The 24,648-nt window shown below is 36.3% G+C and overlaps 6 protein-coding genes and 1 pseudogene across 8 annotated transcripts; 3 read left to right on the top strand and 4 right to left on the bottom strand.

The window, feature by feature from the left end:
• Positions 1 to 26: 26 nt before the first annotated feature.
• Positions 27 to 2,770, top strand: LOC147948847 (uncharacterized). Its single transcript, XM_087468866.1, has 3 exons — positions 27 to 732; positions 973 to 1,221; positions 1,974 to 2,770. Exons 1-3 carry the CDS (start codon positions 27 to 29, stop codon positions 2,768 to 2,770), a joined length of 1,752 nt encoding a protein of 583 aa, XP_087324992.1.
• A 434-nt stretch (positions 2,771 to 3,204) lies between these two features.
• On the bottom strand, positions 3,205 to 4,024 carry LOC104752414 (uncharacterized; annotated as a pseudogene). Its single transcript, XR_015573751.1, has one exon. The product of XR_015573751.1 is annotated as an uncharacterized LOC104752414 (transcript).
• Positions 4,025 to 5,214: 1,190 nt separating this feature from the next.
• LOC104725315 (11-beta-hydroxysteroid dehydrogenase 1A-like) lies at positions 5,215 to 7,318 on the top strand. Its single transcript, XM_010443951.3, has 6 exons — positions 5,215 to 5,665; positions 5,813 to 6,005; positions 6,122 to 6,207; positions 6,303 to 6,434; positions 6,535 to 6,699; positions 6,803 to 7,318. The coding sequence occupies exons 1-6, from the start codon at positions 5,483 to 5,485 to the stop codon at positions 7,094 to 7,096; spliced, it is 1,053 nt and encodes a 350-aa protein (XP_010442253.1). The 5' UTR covers positions 5,215 to 5,482; the 3' UTR covers positions 7,097 to 7,318.
• LOC104725306 (11-beta-hydroxysteroid dehydrogenase-like 4A) lies at positions 7,305 to 8,847 on the bottom strand. 2 transcript variants are annotated; one of them, XM_010443941.3, is made up of 6 exons: positions 8,594 to 8,847; positions 8,314 to 8,506; positions 8,143 to 8,228; positions 7,836 to 7,967; positions 7,631 to 7,759; positions 7,305 to 7,547 (listed from the first exon to the last, which is right to left on the bottom strand). In XM_010443941.3, exons 1-6 carry the CDS (start codon positions 8,774 to 8,776, stop codon positions 7,371 to 7,373), a joined length of 900 nt encoding a protein of 299 aa, XP_010442243.1. In that variant the 5' UTR covers positions 8,777 to 8,847; the 3' UTR covers positions 7,305 to 7,370. The 2 variants fall into 2 exon arrangements, with proteins under 2 accessions (XP_010442243.1, XP_087341839.1); XM_087485713.1 differs by having other exon boundaries at positions 8,599 to 8,810.
• Positions 8,848 to 9,179: 332 nt separating this feature from the next.
• Positions 9,180 to 11,432, bottom strand: LOC104725299 (SUMO-activating enzyme subunit 1B-1-like). Its single transcript, XM_087485700.1, has 10 exons — positions 11,227 to 11,432; positions 10,936 to 10,987; positions 10,634 to 10,829; positions 10,471 to 10,550; positions 10,274 to 10,390; positions 10,122 to 10,172; positions 9,965 to 10,031; positions 9,781 to 9,884; positions 9,581 to 9,685; positions 9,180 to 9,483 (listed from the first exon to the last, which is right to left on the bottom strand). The coding sequence occupies exons 1-10, from the start codon at positions 11,307 to 11,309 to the stop codon at positions 9,382 to 9,384; spliced, it is 957 nt and encodes a 318-aa protein (XP_087341826.1). The 5' UTR covers positions 11,310 to 11,432; the 3' UTR covers positions 9,180 to 9,381.
• Positions 11,433 to 13,396: 1,964 nt separating this feature from the next.
• Positions 13,397 to 16,028, top strand: LOC104725289 (squamosa promoter-binding-like protein 13A). Its single transcript, XM_010443923.3, has 4 exons — positions 13,397 to 13,871; positions 14,463 to 14,962; positions 15,046 to 15,179; positions 15,263 to 16,028. The coding sequence occupies exons 2-4, from the start codon at positions 14,502 to 14,504 to the stop codon at positions 15,766 to 15,768; spliced, it is 1,101 nt and encodes a 366-aa protein (XP_010442225.1). The 5' UTR covers positions 13,397 to 13,871; positions 14,463 to 14,501; the 3' UTR covers positions 15,769 to 16,028.
• A 934-nt stretch (positions 16,029 to 16,962) lies between these two features.
• On the bottom strand, positions 16,963 to 17,406 carry LOC109127366 (uncharacterized). Its single transcript, XM_019231987.2, has one exon. It carries the CDS (start codon positions 17,305 to 17,307, stop codon positions 17,104 to 17,106), a length of 204 nt encoding a protein of 67 aa, XP_019087532.1. The 5' UTR covers positions 17,308 to 17,406; the 3' UTR covers positions 16,963 to 17,103.
• Between the last annotated feature and the right edge of the window lie 7,242 nt (positions 17,407 to 24,648).

Raw genomic sequence — 24,648 nt, 5'->3', positions numbered from 1 at the left:
GCGGGCCATTTCGTTATTTTATGGTAATGATTGACGCATCTAGTAGATGGTCATATGTGTGTCTTTTGACAACACGAAATACGGCTTTCGCAAAATTCATTTCCCAAATAATCAGGTTAAAAGCACAATTCCCCGATTATGCCATAAAGAAAGTAAGGCTTGATAACGCTGGTGAATTCACTTCACAAGCTTTTAATGAATATTGTATGTCAATGGGAATTGATGTTGAACATCCGGTCCCTCATGTTCATACACAAAATAGCATGGCTGAATCTTTGATTAAACGGTTACAACTCATTGCTAGACCGTTGATATTGAGAACAAAACTCCCAATTTCTATATGGGGTCATGCTATATTGCATGCTGCAGCGTTGGTCCAAATACGACCAAGTGCATACAATACATATTCCCCTTTACAATTAATTTCTGGTCAAGAACCAAACATTTCTCATCTTCGTGTTTTTGGATGTGCGGTTTATGTTCCTATAGCCCCATCGCAAAGAACAAAAATGGGGCCACAAAGGAGATTGGGAATATACGTCGGTTATGCATCACTGAGTATCATAAATTATCTTGAACCACAAACTGGTGATATGTTTACAGCACGTTTTGCTGATTGCCATTTTAATGAAGATGAATTTCCAGCGTTAGGGGGAGGAATTAAACAGGTACCAAAAGAGATTACATGGAATACACCATCTTTGGTACATCTTGATCCCCCTACGAATCAACGTGAGCTGGAAGTTCAGAAAATTGTACATTTACAAAATTTGGCAAATCAATTACCAGATGCGTTCACAGATACAAAAAGGGTGACAAAATCACATATTCCCGCTGAAAATGCACCATCAAGAGTTGAAATTCCAAAAGAGGAAATCGATGGGAAAAAGGTTAATGAGCCTAAACTTCAATTGAAACGGGGGAGGCCAATAGGTTCTAAAGATAAAAATCCCTGAAAGAAAAAGAAAATAGGAGACGGAAATGAAAAGGTTCAAGAGGAACCAAGTGAAGAGAAAAGTCATCAGAAAGACGATACAGAAAATTATGAGATCTCTATTAACTATGCCCAAGATGGAAAATTATGGGCTAGAGATGAAATCGATGATGATAATGGAATATTTTCTTTTTCTGTATCTAAAGAGATTGATTATGAAAATGATGATCCTGATCCAAGGTCCGTGTCAGAGTGCCAACAAAGACCTGACTGGGAAAAATGGAAAAGTACAATGCAAACTGAATTGTTCTCTCTTAATAAAAGAAATGTCTTCGGACCTATTGTCACTGCATCTAATGATATAAAACCTGTTGGGTGCAAGTGGGTTTTCGTGAGAAAGAGAAATGAGAAAGATGAGATAACATATATAAAGCCCGACTTGTTGCACAAGGTTTTTCTCAAAGGCCGGGAGTTGATTATGAGGAAACATATTCTCCGGTCATGGATGCAATTACATTCAGGTACTTAATGAGTCTAACAGCTTCTAATAATTTAGAAATGTACCTTATGGATGTAGTGACAGCGTATTTATATGGATCATTGGATAATGAAATACACATGAAAATTCCATAAGGATTTAAGGTTCCTAAGACTTTAAAGGAAAAGCCTAATGAGATATATGCGGTAAAATTACAGCGATCACTTTACGGATTAAAACAATCCGGACGCATGTGGTATAATCGCTTAAGCGATTACTTATTGAAGAAAGGGTATGTAAATAATGAAATATGCCCTTGCGTCTTTATAAAGAAATCCTCATTAGGATTTGTGATCATTGCTGTATATGTTGATGATCTCAATATAATTGGAACTCAAAAGGAGATTGATGATGCTAGAACTCATATGAAAGAAGAGTTCGAAATGAAAGATCTTGGAAAGACAAAATTTTGTCTCGGTCTTCAAATAGAACATCTCCAAGATGAAATATTTGTGCATCATTATACGAAAAAGATTTTAAAGCGCTTTTATATGGATAAAGCGACTCCTCCTTTGAGTACTCCAATGGTCGGTAGGTCTCTGAATGTTGATACAGATCCATTCAGACCTTGTGAAGAGAATGAAGAAATATTTGGTCCTGAAGTACCTTATATGAGTGCTATCGGTGGACTTATGTATCTTGCAAATTGTACCCGACCAGACATTGCATTTGCAACTAATTTACTTGCAAGATACAACTCAGCTCCTACCTGCAGGCACTGGAATGGAATTAAGCACATATTCCGCTATCTTCAAGGTACGGTTGACTTGGGATTGTTGTATCGTAGAAACTCTGCGTTTGGTCTAGTTGGTTTTGCAGATGCAGGATATTTATCAGATCCACATAAATCCCGATCCCAAACTGGATATGTTTTCACTATTGGAGGAACTGCAATCTCATGGCGCTCACAGAAACAGACTTTGGTCGCCACTTCCTCAAATCATGCAGAAATAATTGCTCTTCATGAAGCATCAAGGGAATGTGTATGGCTCAGATCAATGACTAACCACATACAAGAATCAAGTGGAATAATCACCAAGAAAGAGCCAACAACATTATTCGAAGACAATGCTGCTTGTGTCGCCCAGATCAAAGAAGGTTACATCAAGAGCGATAGAATAAAGCATATACCTCCAAGATTTTTCTCCTACACTCAAGAACTCGAGCAAAAGAAGGAAGTTGATATCCAACATATCCGCTCAAGTGACAATGCAGCAGACCTATTCACAAAGCGCTTCCGTACCATATTCAGAAAGCATATTCATAACATCGGAATGCGTCATCTACGAGATCTTTGAAGAAAAGACCACTCATATCTTTTCCAGGGGGAGATTACGTCACTATACTCTTTTTCCCTTGTCATGGTTTTTATCCTAATGGGTTTTTCCATGATAAGGTTTTTAACGAGGCAGTACGTAATTATATAGTGATGAATATTCAAGGGGGAGTGTTATAAAGAAGTGATTATTCATCACTAAACTTGACACATGTTTTAACACTTGTCATGTTTATCTCCTTTGATTAAGTGACTCATCCTTAATTTTGTACCTATAAATATGTGATGAGAGTGAGATATAGACAAGAGAAGATTTCAAAGTGAAGAGATGTGTTAGTGTTGTTCTTCCTCACTCTCTCCCTCACCTCACGTTTCTTTTCTATTTTCTTTGTGCAATTACATAGTTGCATAAACATACATATATATATATAATAATCTTCTATATTTTCGTTATTATCTTCAACAAACTGCATTTATTTATTTTTATTGTTAAAAAGTTTGCATTTGTTATTATATTAATTGGTTTCTTGGTAACAGAAAATGCTTTTTCTCCACATTTGGCCATGTATTACTATGATATACGGCTACCGCCTATGATGTAAAAGCCCAATTTCAAGCCTCCTCTGTCTGTTCACACGAGCGATCAGATCATCAGCCCTGATCCATATGGTTCAATGGATCCATATTGTGCAACGGACTAAGCTTCCATCTCTTACCCTCGTCGAGCCTCGGTCGATCAATATACTCTTTCGAAAATCGTTGACATCCCATTTCTACCCTCACGTTCCCATGAGACCACGAGTCACAAAATTGGCTTCTTACACTGAATTCTTTGCGTAACTCGCTAGCTGGAAGAGAAGAGCTTGAACTAGAAATCCTTGATTCTCCAATGAGGGTGATCACGATGATATTTGTCAGAACGAATAAAACCTTAGGGTTTAAGATATAGCATGTAATAACTCTAGGGATGGTGAACAAGAAACTGTTAACAACTTGAAGCCAAAGCGGGCTAAACAATATTATAACGCAAAAAACAACTACAAGAATAGAAAACGAAAGGCGATCAAGAAATTGAAGAAATGGCTTCTTGTAGGTACTTAATCCGTTGTTATATCGGGTCTCTTGCATGGCGATTACGTTATCCATTATCACCACACTAAAACTAGCTATAAGTGTAACCAAGGTTTGCTAAAAAAGATGGAAATATATCTTGATCAAGAAGAAGTAACAAAGAAAACTTATAAGAATGTGACTGGACATGAAATAGCTCGACTACTTTGCGATAATACTTATAGTGCGTGTGTGCTTGCATACAGCATGAGGTATGATATAAGCTTAAGGGTTCTTCAACGTTAAGACTAAACTAATCACATGCCCGAGCATTTTATTTTACTTAGTTTAGCTCTTGGTAACCATGTGGGAGAGCAAACACTTTTGAATTATTAATTGCCTTTTCTACTAATTTTAATATTGTGTTGTTTTTCACCAAATTCATTTTCGAATGCGTAGTTAAATTGGATGTAGAGGACCAATCCTTAAAGCTGCATTAAAGCATGTTGAGGACCAATTCTTAAGATGGTGTACTTTTTTACGTGCACACGTCGAAAGTAAAAGTGATGTGCTTGTCTTTTGCCCCCAACTATCAAATGTGTAGAAATATATAATTACCAGTGGAACCGAAAGTGTAAAGCATATATGAAAATACAAAAAAAAGACATGATCAGTCCTTCCTGTGAAATTTCATTCATGTTAGGAATTCAAATATATTTATATATTAATATAATTTACAGCTTAACTACAGTATATATTGCAATAAAACTAAAAACATAAAAACAAAAATAGGAGAAACTAAGTCAAGGATATTTTTTGGCTACGGTCACGGTTTCTCAAAGTCTCTGATTTCTCCAACTTCAGTTTAGGATGGGTTCCGTAGTCTTGTAGGGGAAATAAAACGTGATGAGAAAAAGTTTAGTTTCGGATGCCCCCTCGTATATGTGGTAGTTCTTAAGAAAAAGAAGAAAAAAAAAATATGTGGTAGTTCTTATCTGTTTTACAAGCCCAGCCCACCATGTCCATAAGTTCTTTTAATCCGTGGTACGGTGGTAGATAATTTATACGACAATCATTCTATACTTCATAAATATTTCCCAACTTTATATTGTCTAAAACAACATTGACCTGATTTTACGGATTAATTATTAAATTTGGAGTCAAATTGGTAACCTAAAATAAGATATGAAAATAAATCTCAAAGTTTTATCAAAAATATTTTTGATATTTAGTTTCTTTTGTGAACAGTAAATTTTTTGATTTGTTAATTAATATTCAGGATTGGTATCATAATGAAATCGCTTAAGAGTGATATTTTCTAAATAATTCGTTAGTAATAATACAAAAGACATATAACTAACGCGCGTAGTTAGGAAACGACAATAACTTATAAGTGGAAAGAAAAATTGATCTTATCTACCAAAGATGTTAAGTGGATAACGAGAAGAAGATGTCGTCGACGTGCGTTTTCCACATCTTGACACAACGTGTCGTCTCGTTGCCATGCAATGTTGCCACACTACCACCTGATCTTCGTGTCTTGTCTCTCTCTTCGTCTCACCACCGTTTTTGTCTAAAATCCAATTTGGTTGAGCTTGGCGATAAATATTCAAACAACGTACGTATAGATCATGTTCGATAAGAGCCATTATCAATATATGCGTATTGTCTTTTGATCGAAAAAATGGAATTGATAAACTATTTCCTCAATCTAACTGCGCCTTTCTTCACCTTCTTTGGTCTCTGCTTCTTCTTGCCTCCTTTTTACTTCTTTAAGTTCGTGCAGTCTATTTTCTCGACCATTTTCTCGGAAAACCTTCACGGGAAAGTTGTTCTCATCACTGGTGCTTCCTCCGGCATTGGCGAGGTTTAGTTATGAACCCTTTTTTTTAATAATTAGTTTTAGAAACTTTTAATTTCTTTTAATTAATAATTGTAGACCTAAAAATAATAATTAATTATTAGTTAGAATATTATTCATTTGATCTGTTTATTGCGTATATTACGTTATCAGAACTTGGCATACGAGTATGCAAGTAGAGGTGCATGTTTGGCCTTGACCGCTCGAAGGAAGAACCGTCTAGAAGAAGTGGCAGAGATTGCTCGTGAAATTGGATCTCCCAATGTTTTCACCGTTCATGCTGATGTCTCCAAACCTGATGATTGTAGACGACTCGTTGATGACACCATCACCCATTTCGGGAGATGTAAGTCAGGGCTAACTAATCAATCGTGCATGGGTCAAAACCCACCATTTTTTAGTTACCATACAAGTTTTGTTCCGGATAACAAAAGAGAAATTGTCTTCCTTTGGTCTTTGCAGTGGATCATCTTGTAAATAACGCTGGGATAACGCAGATCTCGATGTTTGAGGACGTTGAAGATATAACCAGGAATAAAGCAGTTTTGGTAACATTATAACTATGATGATTTATAAAATATCAAGCAAGCAATTCTAAACCATATATTGGTAATATTCCAATGAATGTTTTGTGATTTATTAGGATACCAACTTCTGGGGGTCAGTTTATACTACTCGTGCTGCGCTTCCATACCTTCGACAAAGCAATGGTAAGATCGTGGCTATGTCTTCCGCTGCAGCGTGGCTAACGGCTCCAAGGATGAGTTTTTACAATGTAAGTCAATATATATATATATACTTTTTTCTTAGTAAAGTAAGCTCTATAGGGACTGAGAAACATTTTACATATTATAATTAATAATATGTGCCATTAGGCAAGCAAAGCAGCTTTGTTGAGCTTCTTTGAGACGATGAGAATTGAACTTGGTGGCGATGTACACATTACAATCGTCACACCTGGTTATATCGAATCCGAGCTCACACAAGGCAAGTACTTCTCCGGGGAAGGCGAGTTAATAGTCAACCAAGACGTCAGAGATGTGAGTCCATATCTAACGTCCTTATCTAACGTCCTTAAACAATTATTGTTGAAATTATGTGTTGTGATTAATGGTAATGTAATGTTTGTTTGCCCGGAACTAGGTTCAAATAGGACCATTTCCGGTAGCATCTGCATCAGGATGCGCCAAGGCGATAGTGAATGGTGTGTGCCGCAAACAGAGATATGTGACAGAGCCATCGTGGTTTAAGGTGACATATCTTTGGAAAGTGCTATGTCCGGAGTTGATTGAGTGGGGTTGTCGGTTAATGTATATGACTGGAAGTAGTATGTCCGAGGAAAATGCTCTCAACAAGAGGATCATGGACATTCCTGGTGTGCGTAGTGCTCTGTACCCGGAATCTATCAGGACGCCGCCGGAAATCAAGTCGGAGTAGAGTGAGGTTGATTACATAATAAATAGATGAGAAGTACGTATCTTAGAATATGTGCGATCAGTAATAATAATCAAACATGTAGGTTTGTTTTTGTGAATGGTAGTACTTTTGACTATGTATATTAACACTATCTGTGTCTTCAAGAATAAGTAAGTTGCCTAATACAGAACATGCTTGTAGAACAAGTCATTTCTCTTCTAGATATGTATTGTCCGAACCAAATGTCGTGAGTTTTATTTTACTGTTCTGCAATTATACGAAACAATACAACTGGTCAATTCTTTTTAGGCTTAGAGATCAAAAACTCAGGACAGATAGCACTAAGCCAGAAAAGGACACGAACCCACGACGGCTCTGCCACAAAGGTTTTCCCTCGGCAGATTCCATTAATAACCGCTTTGGCGCATTCCGCTGCTGACTCGATGGCCACAACTTGCGACCAGTCTTGTTTCTGCAAGGAGACATACATATTCTGACAAACACGGAGGTAAAAGATGAAACGAACGGTTTTGTAGTATGATGATAGTAAAATACCTCAGTCAAAAGGTCCGGATTGGTACTTCCGTTTTCGATTAGACCCGGAAACACGATTGTCACACCAATTTGTGGATGAAGCTCGATCCTAAGAGTCTCGTAAAAGTTTATCATAGCTGCTTTGCTTGCCTAAATCAAAAATGTTTTAACATTAATTACGTAACAATTAGCTAATTTAGAGGAAAAAAAAGAAAGAAACATTTACAGCATATATGCTCATCTTTGGAACTCCAGCCCATCCAGCAGGCGATGCAACCGCTATGATCTTTCCTTTGGTTTTCTTGAGATGCGGTATAGCGAAATGTGTCGCGTAAACCGGTCCCCAAAAGTTCGTATTCTACAAATTATTCACAACATTGGAACCAAGGTCAGATGTGAAAGCTCACTGAGATTATTATGGAGACTATAAAATGAACACACAATAGTAAGATTTGACTACTATAGTAGATTATGTGAAAGTTCATAAACTGTAGAAAAAGAATGAAGTATGCATTAAATCCAAAAATTTATACCACAATGGGAAGAACATCAGAAATTTCTGAATAGTCCTCGAACATTTTGGCCTCCATAATTCCCGCATTGTTCACCAGGTGATCCACTGTTCTGAATTTTGTTTAGATTCTTCTTATATTGTTTTAGCAAGAAGCTATATTAGTTATTCGAATAATCGAGGACTAACTCACGTCTTCCAAAGCGAGCGATGGTTTCTTGAACGAAACCTTTACAGTCTTCAATGACTGAGACATCACCACGAACCACGGCAACGTCCGGTGAACCAAGCCTGCGGCACCTGTCAGCCACAACTTGCAGACGATCCTCTCTCCGAGCTACCAATGTCAAGTATGCTCCTCTACGCGCGTACTCGTACGCGAGGTGCTACACCATTATTAAGTAAACTTGAATCTTTAAATAAGGCTTTTCTTGGTGACTTTGTTGAAACGAGGGGTAACTTAATCAACTAACCTCACCAATTCCTGAGGAAGATCCGGTGATGATGACGACTTTTCCATTGACTTTCTCGGACTCTTTGTATCTCCTTATGAAGCTGAGGAGCTTGAAGAATATTGAAAATGGCATAAACACTAAAAGAAAGGAGACCGTGACAATAGGAAGAAGGATGTTAAGGATCTTGTTGAACATAGCCATAACCTTGACTTTTGTGCTTGAGATTCTCCTTCACAAAGAGGTTGCTTGCTTATACAAATTTATAAATTTTCGAGTTTTCTGCTGTTTGAATGTCACTGTCTTAATTAATATTTTAACAATCAAAGTAAACGAATCTTCAAAACATAATATGGTATCTATTCTACGTTCAATCTTTGTCTTCATTTAACTTATGTTTTATCAAATATTTTTCTCAACTTGTGGACAAAACTTTGGTTGCCACTTCCAACTCTGTTTAAAATCTCACTGAACGACAGATTATGTCACTCTGCAATAAAACCATAACAACGTCACGCTTACGCTCTCAAAGTTGCATTTAATCATAGATATGCCACACTGACAAGGACAACTTCTCCATAAAAGCCGAAACAACAACCCAACAGAATTTAGAACCAGTACCTTCACGTAGATTGGATTATAAAGTAGCTAGTGGATTTCAGATTGTCTTTTAAACCGAACCAAGTTAGTAGGTACAAAAAGACAAGGAGCCAAGTTCTAAGCACTCTAAATACAATCTTCAACAAGGAACTAACTTACTAAGAGCAGCATTTTACAGCACTTTTAAGGATTAGAAGTTGAGGCGAAGCTTAATGGGATATGTCCTCGATTACACCTTTCCCATCCTCTGCATCAAAGTAGAAGAAGTTCTTCAACGGCTCTCCTTTGCCTGATATAACTTTTATCACCTCCTGTACGTACAATAAAAGTTTCTTTTAAGTCACATATAGCTCTGCTAAATGCTTATCTATATAACCAAAAAAAGTCCTCATTGAAGAAACTTATAACCTGTCCTAGAATCCCTCCAATGATGGCACAAGCTGGTGGGAATTCTGTGTTACCAGATACAAGTCTCTCCAAGAGGCTATCTGGAATGTGATTCTCGCTAACCGACTGTTGGGACATACCGGATTCAAAGTTAAGTGGCAAAGTCTGTTCTTTGTTATCTTTATTCTAGAGCTCTAGAAATAAGGTTTAAAGAAACTTACATTTCCCTCACAGAGTTCGTTTTTGAGTTTCAAGACGCTTGGGAGATCAGACAGCGAACATTTTCCAGGTTTACGCCCTTCAGTTTCCTCAAATAGTTCTATCACTGCAAGAATATCACGAAAACAAGTTTAGTTATGTAGAAAGTCACCAAAGCTTTCAGTGATTAGATGTTGTCGCCAAGACCTCTCATTGCAAAGTAGAGCTTCGCTGTTCTCCTTGGAATCGGTTTCCATGGTACTGAAACTGCTTCCTGGAGGAAAAAAACCCGCCAATAGATTATTATATGACTTCTCATGCAAAAGTATGATCTGAGCAACTAAGAAGTCGAGTTTGTTTGTACCTCAAAACTCGGAAACGTTAGTTCACATTCCACAGTTTCATCAAGCTTTTTCTATGAAGCCAAAAAATACATATATTACAAAGTTAACACATCATTATATACCAACAACGCATGCCATATACAACTGTCGAAAGAGCAAACCAGATAAGTACCTTTGTATACTTATAATTCTGCAGGTCAACAAAGATTTCACCACATGAACCTCTACAATCAACTGTGTAGAACGCCACACGTTTGGTTAGCTTCCTACATTTCTCATTTACAGCTTTCTGCATAACAAAGCACATTATCTTAAGTGATGTACATAGCAACGAAATAAAGCAATTGGGCAAAGGAGGGTATACAGTACCTTAGTAGCTCGGGAACTGTAGCCAATAACCACAACATCAAACTTCTCGAAAAAATCAACACCAAGTGTTGACAAATCACCTGAGAGTATATTACGATACTACAATCATTTACCTTTCCTTATTCTCAGAGATTAGATAGAAACGAAAGAAAGGGAGAGAAACCTTTTTCAATTGAAACATGGACCATAGGGTTAAATTCCTTAAGTGAATCACAACAGATCTCAGCTACGGTTTTGCCCGCATAAGCATGCTCATCCGGAAGAATCAAGAAGTTTGCGTTGAAGGCTTCCTCTGTAACCAACCGATCATCCAACAGAGTCACACTACCAACTCCTGCCAACACAATGTTCTTACAAAACTGCCCACCAAAGAGAAACCAAGTAAGATGCCTTACACTCCTACTACTACCTAAAAGCATTCACTAAATAAACAGTAAAGATGAGAACTTTCAAAGTAAGAGCTACCTCAGCAACAGTCCCCTTAATCCCAGATACCAATACATGACATTTACTCAATCTGCACACATCCAAACCAAAGATTCAACATAGCAACAGAACAGATCAAATCCAAATAAACTGCTTAATTAGACAATTTAACTCAAAAATCCAGAAAGAGATAAATTGATTGTGGAAACAAGAAACCCTTCTACGAGTTTTGAAAGCACTCACACAAATCCAACCAAGCGACTCATAACAGCAAATAAAAAACAGGTTCTTGCTTGCAGCTATAGAAGTTAGATTCCAATGTAAAGTTACCTCCTTTGAGCACCAGCTCCCCAAACTCTAATTTGGCGGTCGTATAGAGCAGTTTCCTGCTCCGTGAGCTCTTCTCCGTCCATTCTCGAAAGCTGAGATTTTTGTGAAACCCTAGCAGCGAGTTCTAAAAGAGATGATCAAAACCCGTAAGTTTTTTCCGTAATCAACTAAGCATCTTATATAAGTACCTTTTACTATTACTTTCCAAAGATCTATAAAATCTCACCATAAGTTTAAAGTAAGTTATTTTTGGATGGTTAAAAAAAGAAGAGAGTAAAAACTTTGGATTATCATCACAAGCTAGTACGACCTATTTGGACTGAATATGAGTTAGTTGAATAACAATGATATATTTAAAACGCCAAATCATAACACAAAATCCAAATTAATATATTTTATATGACAGAAACACAATTATGTAACGGTACAAAAATTACACACATATTTAAGTCAAAAATAATTATGTTAACTTATTGTTAACTTTTAGACCGACGTACTATTTCCCCCTCGGAACTATCGTATCGTGCCAGTTCCCCATCGATCTTTGACTTCTTACCAGTTCTCCTTCGGACTTATATCCTCCACTTATTTCCTCCTGAATCCATACTTCTCTGTCTATTTTCCCATCTAACTGGATTTACATGATTTTAAGATTAAATCCGATATAAATCTATGTTAAACCGGTATAAAGCCAATTTATAACCTGGGTAATATATCCAACCCGACCGGACTTCTTCTTCTATTTCCTCTCTTTTTATTTAATTATTGCATCATGCCATATTCATAGGTGTTCTCTTAGCCATTACTCACAAAGTAAAAGACTTAAACAACAATTATTTTTGTAAAATATTACACGTATGCTATTACTAAATTATAATTATTTTCTATTGATTTGAGAAGATCAGTAATGAAAATCAAATCTCATCTTTAGTCCCCATTTTCATCTTTGTTTGATATTAAATAAAAAATGAAAAAAAGAAGTCGAATCATATCATCGTTTAAATTAGTGTTATAGCGATGAGGAGAAGAGCCGGTGGTGATGATAACGAGTTTGCGAACTGGTTATAGCGATGAGGAGACGAGCCGGTGGTGATGATAACGAGTTTGCGAACCAGATGGTGGTGAATGGTGATGATGAGATCCGATAAACTAGACGGTGGTGACAATTATGAAATCTGCTGCTGCTGATGAGATCCGGTGACCGAGAGGTCCGAGACAGTGACGAAGATGACGAGATATGGTGGTAAGGATGAGACGAAGAAGATGATACTGCATATGAGATGGTGGTGATGATGAGATCCAGTGACGACGAAGGTTTGCTCGGTGGTGAGAAACAAGGCAACGGTTTGCTGGGTGGTGAGAAACAAATAAGCAAGAAACAATTACATGATGATACGGTTTGCTCGGTGGTGAGTTCCACATCGATTGGTCGCCGGTAAATACTTCAGGCGCCTTGTTTGGAACAATTGTCTTCAAGATTTGTCAATCTCAAACATGTAATTTTCAGTTCATAATTTAAATTGAAAATAAGTTGGAAATTTTCATTCGATTAATGTTCACTAGAAATTGTCTTCTTAAGGTTTAATTTTCTTTGTTCAAAACACAATTGATTAAATTATTGAATTCATCAGATTTTTGGAATGAACGTTGGTCGGGAAAAGAAGCGAGAAGAAGAGAGCAAAGGGTTGCTCTTTTTTATTTTTAGGTTAAGTTAGGTTTAGTTATGTAATCGGGTTGTAATCGAGTTGTAATCCGGTTTAATTTGGTTAATAAGGTTCGTTGTTGGTTAATCAAAACAGTAAACCGTTAAAACCAAGACGATGGGAAATTAGATGAGAAGTTTAAGTTCGATGGGGAAATAGGCGCAGAAGTATGGATTCAGGGAGAAATAGGCGGAGGATATAAGTCTGAAGGAGAACTGGTAAGAAGTCAAAGATCGATGGGAAACTGGCAAGATACGATAGTTCCGAAGGAGAAATAGTACGTCGGTCCTTAACTTTTCAGTTTACAATTATTTTACTATAATAATGGAGTGTAGTTTATGGATAAGGTCTGTAGGAATCAAGATTTTTGAGTATTTTGAAAATTTACTTCAAGCATTTAAACTATGTCTGTCCCCTATAGTCTTTTAGCCTTTTACTCTTTTCATTCATAATTTAATCGGATGTTCAGAGACTTCAGACTTTGTTGAAATGGCAGATTGAAAAAAAAAGAAAAGTAAACAAAAAGACTAAAAAGTTAGCAAAAAACAGCTGTCACTTTCCTCAATTTCTTCTTCTTCTTCACTTTTGTTCGTCTCTCTCTCTCTCTCTTACTGAGTCAAAGTAAATAAAAATGATATCCAATAAACCCTAAATCAGGTAAGGAAAGAAACAATTATAGTAAGCAAATCATTCCTTAACTTAGTAATAGCAATTATTATCAATTACTCTCTCTCTCTCTCTATCTCTATTTCTATCTCTGTATGTCTCTCTTATTGCATTATTGATGCAGCAGCCACACTTGTTGTCTCCACTTTCTCTTGCTACTTACTACAAAGTTCAAACCCATCTTCTCTTTCTCTTTGTCCAATTTTTTAAAACATATTTTTCTCTATTGGAGAGTTTCTTCTACTGACTGACTCTACTGGTAGGTGTATGGATTTGGTAAGCTTTCTCAACTTTTCCTTAATTCTATATAATTTTTTCTTTTACATGTTTCCATCTTTCTTTAATCTTTATTGCAATTTTTTTAAAAAAATTCTTGTTTGGAATTGAGTAGACAACCAAAAAAAAAAAAGATGAAGAAAGGCTTTTTATAATGATGAAGTGAAAAAAAAAACTCAAAACTGCAAATTTATTCATTTTATTTTTTTCTTGTTTTTTGCTTTGTTCCCATTTCGTGGGATCTGTTCTCTAGTTCTATATTTCTGCACTTCCTATCTCGTTTTTACAGTACTATAAGTTTGCCTTTTTTGGGATTTCTTTTTTTCTTTTTACATAAACAAAAATATATAGAAAATTGTGCTAAAGAGCTTCAACTGTAATTTTAGTGTACCTTTTAAATTCACATACCTTTGTGTTTGCTTTTTTGCTTCTGCTTCTCTTTTTTTTTTGTTTCTTCATAAATGTTCTAAATTGAAGTTAAAAAATTCATGGGTTTTGTGTTGTAACAGTTGTTGTTGATGTTTTTTCTTGAACTTAGAGTAACAAATCTTGAGATTGTGGTTTGTGTTGTGTGTTGTTTCTTGTCTACAGTGAGTGAAGTGTCAAGAAAAAAAAAAAGAGAATCTTTAAATGGATTGGAATTTTAAACTCAGCTCTGGGTATTTATCTGGATTCGATCAAGAATCTGTACCGGATTTATCACCAATGGATGGTTCGATCTCGTTTGGTGGGTCATCATCATCAACAACACAGCCAAAAGGGGATTTTTCATTTGATCTGAAACTTGGAAGAAACATTGGCAACTCTTCTTCTGTTTTTGGTGATACAACAGAGCAAGTGATAAGTCTAAGTAAGTGGAAAGAGAGTGTTGTAGCAAAACCTGAGAGTTCAAGAAGCTTGAGTTCGAAGAGGACAAGAGGGAATGGTCTTGGAACCAACCAGATGCCGATTTGTCTTGTGGATGGTTGTGATTCTGATTTTAGTAACTGTAGAGAGTATCATAAGAGACATAAGGTTTGTGAGGTTCATTCTAAGACTCCTGTGGTTACAATCAATGGCCATAAGCAGAGGTTTTGTCAACAATGCAGCAGGTAAATTAATGGTTAAGCTTCTTGTGTTGTGTTAGTGAACATGTTTGTATGTAATAATTATGTTAACATTTGTGTCTACTTAGGTTTCATTCTTTGGAAGAGTTTGATGAAGGGAAGAGAAGTTGTAGGAAACGTCTTGATGGACATAACCGAAGAAGACGGAAGCCTCAGCCTGACCATATGACTCGTCCTGCGAACTTCTTTACCGGCTTTCAAGGTTCTTGCTTTAAGCAAACTTGGTTTCTTGGATCCAATAGACCTGTCCTGGTTGATATAGAAGCATTGTTTTATATCTTTCAGGTAGCAAATTGCTTGAGTTTTCAGGCGGTTCACATGTGTTTCCAACTACATCTGTGGTGAATCCGAGCTGGGGAAATAGTCTTGTAAGCGTTGCTGTGGCAGCCAATGGTTCGAGCTACGGGCAGAACCAGAGCTATGTTGGTTCTTCTCCCGCAAAGACAGGGTTAATGTTCCCAATCTCTTCGTCTCTGAACAGCAATAGAAGCACAGGGAAACAGTTCCCTTTCTTGCAAGAAGAAGAAGAAAGCTCGAGAACAGCATCGTTGTGTGAGAGAATGACGAGTTGCATCCATGACTCTGATTGTGCTCTCTCTCTTCTGTCATCCTCCTCGTCGTCAGTCCCTCATTTGCTTCAGCCACCACTTTCTTTGTCCCAAGAAGCAGTAGAGACAGTTTTTTACGGGTCGGGGTTGTTTGAGAATGTGAGTGCAGTCTCTGATGGATCGGTTATATCCGGTAACGAGGCTGTCACTCTTCCTCAGACGTTCCCGTTTCACTGGGAGTAGTAGGAAAAAGAAGTAGGTAGGTAGAATCACAAAGATCACTATGTGTCTCTCTCCTCTTCTCCTTCAATTTTTCGATGTTTTATATCATCATTGTTTATGTTAAATGCTGAACTGTGGGTGTTTAATGACATTTGGTTAGTTGATTTGTAGTTTGTATTGGTCGTGTAGTCTCCAATTAGCAGCAAGTTAACAGTTGAGAGTTGATAACTCTTTATGTACACATCTTATTCCAAGTATAGAATCTTAGAGCCATTCTTATCCTTTTGGGTTATATGCATTTTAAAACATTTCAAATCTATATAAACTTTGTTCTGGTTACATATATGGCAAATATTTTAATATGGATTTCCAAACTTGTTTGCTTAGAGGCTTTGTTTTGTTTTGTTTTGCTTGTAATTTTTAACTAGAGATATCATTGATTTGTGAACTCAAGTCAATTGGTTAAGTTCGAGTAAACAACATTAAATGGAAGACAGATTGAACTAAATTAGTTGTTGGCCGGTTTTAGTAATTTGTTAGTCAAAACAGAACAAGAGCCATATTTTGATGTCGTCCTTGTAACTGTGAACCTTCGGAGTTGTTGAGCTCTCTATGAGATAGTAAACTTAAGGTAGTAGATAAGATTGCTAGATTTCGTTCTGGCCTAGACATAGGGATCGATCTTAACCGGTTGATCTAAAATCGTAAACTTCGTTAGTCACCCATTTCTTCTTTATTCTTCAACAGAACATGTTCGAATAATTTGTTCTTCGAATGCGAATGGTTTTATTATGAGTATAGAGTATTAAGTTTCTATTGTGGTTAAAGGTTCATGCAAGATTTGCAACAAGTGATATCAGAACGTCATGTTTTTCAGTCATTAAAAAATTATAGCTATTTTTGTCATTGTTTTTGGCGAAAACATAAAACAGATGGCTGCTGAGATGTTCCAAAGAGATTCATATTATATACGCCTATGTTTGTTGCCCTGTCTTTTTAGGCCAAATTTTTAATAACATTTGAAATAATTATATACTCTTAACTTATCAAATTTCGTAATAAAAATGTATAATCGGTCAACTCTCCATTTTGTCATTACTCGAAATTTCGAAACAGATTTCTTATATGCATCGCAAGTTTTGTTTGTTCTTCTTCTTTGTTCATTTTGGTAAGTGAATTACACTTGATATCATTATAACGTACGGCACAAAACAATAGCATAATAATAATCACGTGAATAATATAGGAAAATATGGTACAACTGATAACAAAATGTCAAAAAAAGCATATATATATATATAGGTAAGAAAAAAAGAAGAAATATTTGTGTAATAAGTAAAAGATTACGTAGAATTATTAAGTGCCTGGAAAGTGGATGACGACGGTGAAGACAGTGACGAGGCCGAAGTAGATGAACGCGTGGAGAAGGATTGAGTATCCGCTCGTTTCCATCTTCCCGAAGTCTACAAAGTGGTTGTTGCCCGGAACCTGAAACAACAATCCCGGCGTCAGAACCACAAACAAAACGGTCGCTACCACCGCCGCAACCCAATCCGACATGTTCCTATCCTTCTTTTGTATCCCAACGAAAGATAAAGAGAGAAAGAGGTTATATTAAAAAGAGAGGGAGAGAAAGAGAAGTTATATTACTTGCGTTGGTGATATTGAACCCTTGGGGTACGGTTGGTGAAATGGCATAAATAATACCTAGTGACTTGGTGTTACACGACAATAAATGTCGTGGTCAAACTGTTGGTCGTTGATGACTTGGTCTTTGGTTAATGTCCTGAGAGATTCGTTAGACGATGGTTGGGTGGTCTCTCTCATTTTCTAATATTGTTAATCACTTAAATCATTGGGTCTCCTTGACTAAAAGAAGTTCAAAATTTCATCGCACTGGGGTCTATACTAGTAGATAGGAACGAGATTCAAATTTTATTAACGAATATGAAAGAAGCACATTTTTCATGCGTTCAGAAGCGTTTTTTTTTTTTTTTTTGTAGCTTTCTATCATCAAGTCATCATACCCATAGATTATATAAACTACTTTTTTATAGTTTAGTTAATGTTAATGTTTTTTTAGTTCGATGAGGACATAAAAAGTGTTCCTGATGATCTATTGTAATTTTACTATGTCCGAAAACAGAAAGTGTAGGCCGTCTGGGAAAGATCAGAAGGCTCCTACACTGACCTTAGGTCCTTCATGTCTACCTGTGATCTCTATGATCTAAAGCATTCCGAAAATTTTCTATCCTGGCGAGGTAGCATTCACATGTGGTTAGATGCAGACTCGACAGATCAATGGCAAACAGTGATTGGGTCATGGCTTACCCTTCTGGAAGGAGTGAATATCTAAGATTCGAAGGATATGATCACCGTCCTCTTGTCACCTCTTTTGATTCTGTCAAAAAACACCGTAAGAGCCTCTTTCGATATGATCGAAGATTCAAAGACAATCCAGAAGTCAGCAACCTTATTCTTCAAGTCTGGAACTCGGAACCTGCTGCTCCCATTGACCACCGCCTGCATCTATGTAGAGTCGCTATCATCAGATGGAGTAAAGAACAATTATTAAACAGCAAAAAGGAGATTTTATCCCTTAGTGATCAGCTAGAAGAATCCATGTGCGATAATGAAGTGAGTCAGACTACCATCGACAACTTAAATCAGAAACTCACTTTAGCTTACAAACGGGAGGAAGAGTACTGGAAGCAACGCAATAGACAACTCTGGCTCACTCTTGGGGACAAGAACTCGGGATACTTTCATGCTGCGACCAAAACACGCAGAGCCATAAAAAATATATCAGTGTTAGAGTCAACCTCAAGAAACAAAGTGTATGAGGAATGTGAAATTGTCAAAACTATTTCTGAATACTTTCAGGATATTTTTACCTTGCAGGAGGGTGAAAGGTTAAATGTGGTCCAAGAAGCCCTTCAACCATGTATTACCCCTGAAATGAACAAAATGCTCATCGCCATGCCATCTTCGCTAGAGATTAAAAACGCCTGCTTTGACATTCATGCTGACAAAGCACCAGGACCAGATGGCTTTTCTGCGAGTTTCTTCCAGTCTAACTGGAGCACGGTAGGTGATACCGTCGTAGCAGAGGTTCAAACCTTTTTCATCTCCGGGATCCTACCACATAAGATAAACCATACACATGTAAGACTCATTCCAAAAACGACAACAGCTCAGAAAGTCTCCGATTACAGACCAATTGCCCTATGCTCAGTCTATTATAAAATCATTACAAAACTCCTTGCTAAAATACTCCAACCTGTTTTACATGACTGCATCTCTAAAAACCAATCAGCGTTTGTCCCTCAACGAGCCATCTCGGACAATGTGTTGATAACACATGAAGCTCTCCACTATCTAAAAACATCAGGAGCTGAGAAGAGGTGCTTTATGGATGTGAAAACAGACATGAGCAAGGTGTACGATAGACTCGAATGGGATTTCATAAAAGCAGCTTTAGAAAGGTTAGGTTTTCATCAAACCTGGATAGGATGGCTTATGCAATGCGTTACCACGGTCTCCTACTCCTTTCTAATTAATGACCAAGCAAAAGGCTTGGTAACTCCCCAACGTGGCATTAGACAAGGTGATCCCCTCTCTCCCTATCTCTTTATCATCTGTAGTGAGGTACTATCGGGTTTTTGCCTGAAAGCTCAAAGAGACGAAAACCTTATTGGCATACAAGTTGCAAAAGGAAGCCCCATAGATAAGCACTTACTTTTTGCAGACGATACCATGTTCTTCATCTGTTCTGATCAATAGAGTTGTCGTAAACTAAAAAGTATCCTGCACAAGTATGAAATTGCGTTGGGTCAGAAGATAAATCAGGCCAAATCATCTATTACTTTTTTCTGCAAAAACTCCACCTTTCAGGCGCACACAAGCAAAACAGCTTCTTGAAATACAAAAGAAGGGAGGGCAAGGCAAATATTTGGGACTACCTGAACTTTTTGGTAGAAAGAAAAAGGATTTATTTACCTCGATAGTCGATCGTATCAAGCAGAAAGCCCTCAGTTGGTCCTCGAGATTTCTCTCAATAGCTGGGAAGCTCACTATGATCAAATCGGTCCTGTCCGCGATGCCAACATACACCTTGTCTTGTTTCCACCTTCCCGGATCTCTTTGTAAGCGCATACAATCAGCACTCACAAGGTTTTGGTGGGACACAAGGACGACTAAGAAAAAGATGTCCTGGGTTGCATGGAAAAAGATCACAAAACCAACAAAATTAGGAGGGTTAGGAATCAGGGACATAAAACATTTCAACAGGGCACTCTTAGCCAAATTATGCTGGAGATTACTTACAAAGCCTCATACCCTTCTTGCAAAGGTCCTCCTAGGTAAATACTGCAGATCTTCATCCATCTTAGAATACAAGATACCACCATCAGCCTCCCATTGCTGGAGAAGCGTCTGTATGGGAAGAGATCTACTCCAATCCAACTTAGGAATGTTAATAGGTTCCGGAGCCTCCATCCCTATCTGGAGAACCCCGTGGCTTTCTCTTTCTACACCTATTGCCCCAATGGGCCCTCCCAATGAAGCTACACAGAATCTCATGGTAGCCGATCTCCTCCTGCCAAATACCAGAGAATGGACTGTGAACCTCATTAGACATATCCTACCTTCGTATGAAAAGGAAATCCGTCTTTTAAAACAAGTGTAAGAGGAGCAAAGGATATTTGGGCATGGTTACCTACAAAAGATGGTATCTACTCGCAAAGTCTGGTTATTTCGAGTCTACCAAGCCGGAGGATGAATTCAAAGCTTTGAGCCAGAGCAATCCTACCAGCATAGAAGCTTTCAACTGGCATAAGAGCATCTGGTCCCTCAAAACCTCCCCAAAAACCAAATTGCTTCTCTGGAAAGGTTTACAAAATGCCCTACCAGTTGGTGCTAACCTTCTATATCGTTATATAAGTGACTCTACGAAGTGCCCCCATTGCGATGGAGAAGAAACCATTCTGCATCTCTTCTTCCATTGTCCTTTCTCGACACGACTTTGGTCCCTACTTCCAGTGAAATCTATATTACAATTGGGAACCATCAGATCAATACAGGAAGGCATAGAAAAAGCAAATAATCTTATCTGCTTACCTCCGACCGGTGTTGGTATCAGACCTATTGCCCCTGGCTCCTTTGGTCAATCTGGACTACCCGCAACCAGTTAATTTTCAATAAGAAACACATCCCTGCTGAGGAAACTTTATCCATTGCCATGGCAAGAGCCAAAGAATGGCAGAAGGCACAGAGCCCCTCCCCCACTCCAATGTGAAACCCTATCACTACCAGGAAGCCTCCTGATCCCCCTAGTACCTTTCAATGCTTCACTGATGCCTCCTGGAAAGAAGACGGATCGGCGGGTTTCGGATGGATCATCAAAACCCCAGAAGATCAGATCAAGATCCGAGGTTCCGCCTCTTCAAATCACATACTCTCACCCTTGATGGCCGAAGCGGTAGCAACTCTAACTGCAGTTAAAGTTGCAACTGAATCGAACATCAGCTCCATATCATTCGCTTCCGACTCGCAATCGTTGGTCCAAGCTTTGAATCAGAAGATCCAGATCAAGGAACTTCACGGGACTCTTCACGATGTCTTTTCCCTCACCGATACTTTCGAGTTTGTCTCTTTTATTTTTATTCATAGGAGCCAAAACAAACAAGCGGATACTTTGGCTGGGAATGCGAAGGATCCCAAGATACGACCTGCTAAAAACACAAATATAAAACACCAAGTCTAAGAAAACTTTAAAAGAGTATAATACTGTGTGTTGGTTTTAAGCCATTCGATGTTGTAGAGAAAATCCGATCCCACACCAACTAACAACAATATCATTATAAAAAAAAATCACAGTTTAAGTTTTTTTTTTACCTTAAACTTACTTCTAAGTTTTGATATACCTTCCATAAACTGTATTGTCATACAAGAACTTCAAAGTTTTAATAAACCAAAAAAGGCACCTCACCCATTCAAAGAGTGTCAATATTAAAAGAGGACCTTGCTGGAGTAGAATCCTTCTATCCAAGAGGATCGTGATCAGGAAAACCTAACTCATATATAGTAATCGGTCACAACCCTGCTGGAGATGACAATTTGAATGAACCCATCCTGCCCCCAATTTACACCTCAGTAGTCCTGAACTTCAAATATGGGGATGCCTGTTTCTGGATAAACCCAAACACCCATGAGCAAAACAAGATGGCAATCGTCCTTTTCATTAGGGAGTTCATCAGGTTTTGGATTGTAGATGCCAGCTCCAAAAGTAGTGTAGTAACCCTTAGTTGAGAGTATACGGGCGGAAATCGGATAATGTTACAGAGCTAAAATAAAGAGTCTGTCAATTGAATACAAGAAACCGTACATATGTTCTCACCTTTTCAAAAAGCCTTGCCCTTGAACCAAAAGATATGTATTGATCTAATCACCTGCTAAACCGAACCGAAAGTAAAAAAGTTTGAATGATTTTATTTTTTCTTCCTTGACAAATTTCATTTGTTTTTTTTTCGAATCATTGGATCAATCGGTAGCTATACAGTAACAAATTGATCCTTAATGAGCAGAGAAAATCTTAGAAATGAGAGAAAGTCAATGCGGTGACCAATTGATTGTACATGTTAACATGGTGACCAATTGATTGTACAGTTGACTAGAAAAAATGAGGGATTAACCTAAAATTCACTAAATTTTAAATTTGAAGTGAAATCCTAAAAATAACCATCAAATGCAAGAGCTTGAAAACTATAACAAATGAACGGAAGAATAAGGTAAATAGTGTACATAGCATGTATAACATGGGACCTTACCTTTTAATTATGTTATTTTATAAGATTTTTGTACTAGTAAATAATGTAAATCAAGTTTTTATTTATTTATTTAGTTGTTCATCAAATTTGCTATTTAATAACAAAAAAACATACATCCGTTATTGCATTCATCTTACCTAGCTATATCATTGAATTTGAAATATTTTTCATGTTCACTGGTGATCTAGCTTTAGCATGTGTTTACTACAACAAACACAAAATAAAATCTTAGTAAATTTGCGATAGGAAATATAATGTATAATTTTTAATAGTAAAATTATTTGAAATAATCGATTAAAAATGTTATCACTTGAGAGACTATTTTATTTTTTCTATAATTATATGAACTACATTTTTTTCGTGATTGTAGAAAAGGCTAAAAACGAAAGAAAATGGTTAAACATGATTTATTTTGTGCATAATGGAAACATAGCAATCAGAAAAGACTGAAAAGTAACCTAATAAAGTACTGGTATTACTAGAAAATGATCACTTAAAATGATCGGCGTATTCTACCGTGAGCAAATGCAATCCCAAAGTTAGCATAATAGAGAGATAGTACATTGTTCATTCAGATAATGCTTTTGTTTCACCATTAATTATGATTTATGTGTTAGTCAATACTATTTTCACGTCTTTGACTAAAGATTATGTAACCAATCCTCTGCATATTAAAATATTTTTTTTGGTGTTAATGTGTGAGATTGTTCTCAGTTTATTTATTTATTTTTCATTTAATTAAACTCCACTATTCTTCTTTCCAAACACTTTAATTTCTTTATACTATAGGTTTTAAACTCAAGCTACGCATGAGTTTATTTAATATATTTACATAAAATTATATATAATTAATGATAGTTATGAAATATTATCTTATAAAAACTTTACATTACTATTAAGGCAATAATTTCATTGTAAATACACAATTAAAAAATATATGAAAATCAATTTTGTTTAAGAATCAAATTTGATCAAAAGAATCATAAACCAATTTTGTTTTCTCATATTCAATTGTGTTTAAGAATCAAATCTAATCAACTAAATCATGAACCAATTTTGCATTGCGTTTAGTTACTGCATCTGATTCATACGAACAACACCTTAATCTATGTAAATACTTAAGACCTAAAACAACATCTCTCGTTTACAAAAAAATTGTCCCAACAATGTAAGTACTAAATTAATCGAAATGTAAATTAGAAAAATGTACTAATGAGAGTTCTTGTTTCGAATTTTTGAAAAGGATTCTCTATAAAAACATAGGATTAAATTAAATAAAACTTTTAAATTTAGACGATTGATAAATCAAGTTTTCCTGCTCATTCGTAGTTGGAAGGATATGTCTTATTTATAGTGATTTTTGAACCATTTCTAAAACTTTTCTAGCCGATGTTGGCTATTATACATATTTCTTTTATTTCCATTGATCAAACTTTTTTCCTTTTCTTAATAATAGAGAAAACTGTTGTATATTTCAAAAATGTTAAATAATGAAATGGCTAATCTCTATTGGTTGTTTAAAATCCTATGTGGACAGCCTTAGAAGCTTACATCTCATACTTTTTATTAGTCTTGATTCGAAACACTAATTACTAATTGATATATATATATATATATATATATATATATATATATATTTACTAAACTTATCAAAATCAAATATTTTTATTTTTCAAATAAGAAAGCTTATAAATAGATATTTCATTTTTATTAAATGCATTTTTTCAGTTGGATGATTAAACAATATAAGCCTAATTTTACATGAATTTCAACACCAAATAATTTTCACATACATTATATAATTTTAAATTGAAACTATATATATATATATATATATATATATATGTCTAACCTTATGAATGACGTAAAGGCTAATTACTTTGTATAATATAAATCACTAAAATATTTGAAAATCTAATTTATAAGATAATTTATACATAGTTTTTATAGACTAAAAAGTTTTGTTATTCCATCGTATTTAATATAACATTATTTCCGTTAAAAATATGTAAATGCACCTACCAAATTTGAGTTTTTTAAAAAACATTTTTTACAACAATTATATTTAATCTTT

Source organism: Camelina sativa, chromosome 2 (genome assembly GCF_030686135.1).
Source record: "Camelina sativa cultivar CO46 ecotype springtype chromosome 2, ASM3068613v1".
Classification (NCBI taxonomy): Eukaryota; Viridiplantae; Streptophyta; class Magnoliopsida; order Brassicales; family Brassicaceae; genus Camelina; species Camelina sativa.
This window is presented reverse-complemented; position numbering and strand designations above follow the sequence as displayed.

Bases quoted from the DNA above. Each gene is read 5' to 3' on its own strand.
- LOC109127366 (XM_019231987.2), bottom strand. From the start codon at position 17,307: ATGTCGGATTGGGTTGCGGCGGTGGTAGCGACCGTTTTGTTTGTGGTT.
- LOC104725289 (XM_010443923.3), top strand. From the start codon at position 14,502: ATGGATTGGAATTTTAAACTCAGCTCTGGGTATTTATCTGGATTCGAT. The intron at 14,963-15,045 runs GTAAATTAATGG...GTGTCTACTTAG, and splicing joins TTTTGTCAACAATGCAGCAG to GTTTCATTCTTTGGAAGAGT. The intron at 15,180-15,262 runs GTTCTTGCTTTA...TATATCTTTCAG, and splicing joins CTTCTTTACCGGCTTTCAAG to GTAGCAAATTGCTTGAGTTT.
- LOC147948847 (XM_087468866.1), top strand. From the start codon at position 27: ATGATTGACGCATCTAGTAGATGGTCATATGTGTGTCTTTTGACAACA. The intron at 733-972 runs GTGAGCTGGAAG...AAAAGAAAATAG, and splicing joins TGATCCCCCTACGAATCAAC to GAGACGGAAATGAAAAGGTT. The intron at 1,222-1,973 runs GTACAATGCAAA...ATATGGATAAAG, and splicing joins TGACTGGGAAAAATGGAAAA to CGACTCCTCCTTTGAGTACT.
- LOC104725306 (XM_010443941.3), bottom strand. From the start codon at position 8,776: ATGGCTATGTTCAACAAGATCCTTAACATCCTTCTTCCTATTGTCACG. The intron at 8,507-8,593 runs GTTAGTTGATTA...ATAATGGTGTAG, and splicing joins CTTCCTCAGGAATTGGTGAG to CACCTCGCGTACGAGTACGC. The intron at 7,760-7,835 runs GTAAATGTTTCT...TTTTTGATTTAG, and splicing joins CAAAGATGAGCATATATGCT to GCAAGCAAAGCAGCTATGAT.
- LOC104725299 (XM_087485700.1), bottom strand. From the start codon at position 11,309: ATGGACGGAGAAGAGCTCACGGAGCAGGAAACTGCTCTATACGACCGC. The intron at 10,830-10,935 runs GTAGCTCTTACT...TTTGGTGGGCAG, and splicing joins TTAAGGGGACTGTTGCTGAG to TTTTGTAAGAACATTGTGTT. The intron at 10,391-10,470 runs GTACTGTATACC...TTTGTTATGCAG, and splicing joins ACAGTTCCCGAGCTACTAAG to AAAGCTGTAAATGAGAAATG.
- LOC104725315 (XM_010443951.3), top strand. From the start codon at position 5,483: ATGGAATTGATAAACTATTTCCTCAATCTAACTGCGCCTTTCTTCACC. The intron at 6,208-6,302 runs GTAACATTATAA...GTGATTTATTAG, and splicing joins CCAGGAATAAAGCAGTTTTG to GATACCAACTTCTGGGGGTC. The intron at 6,700-6,802 runs GTGAGTCCATAT...GCCCGGAACTAG, and splicing joins TCAACCAAGACGTCAGAGAT to GTTCAAATAGGACCATTTCC.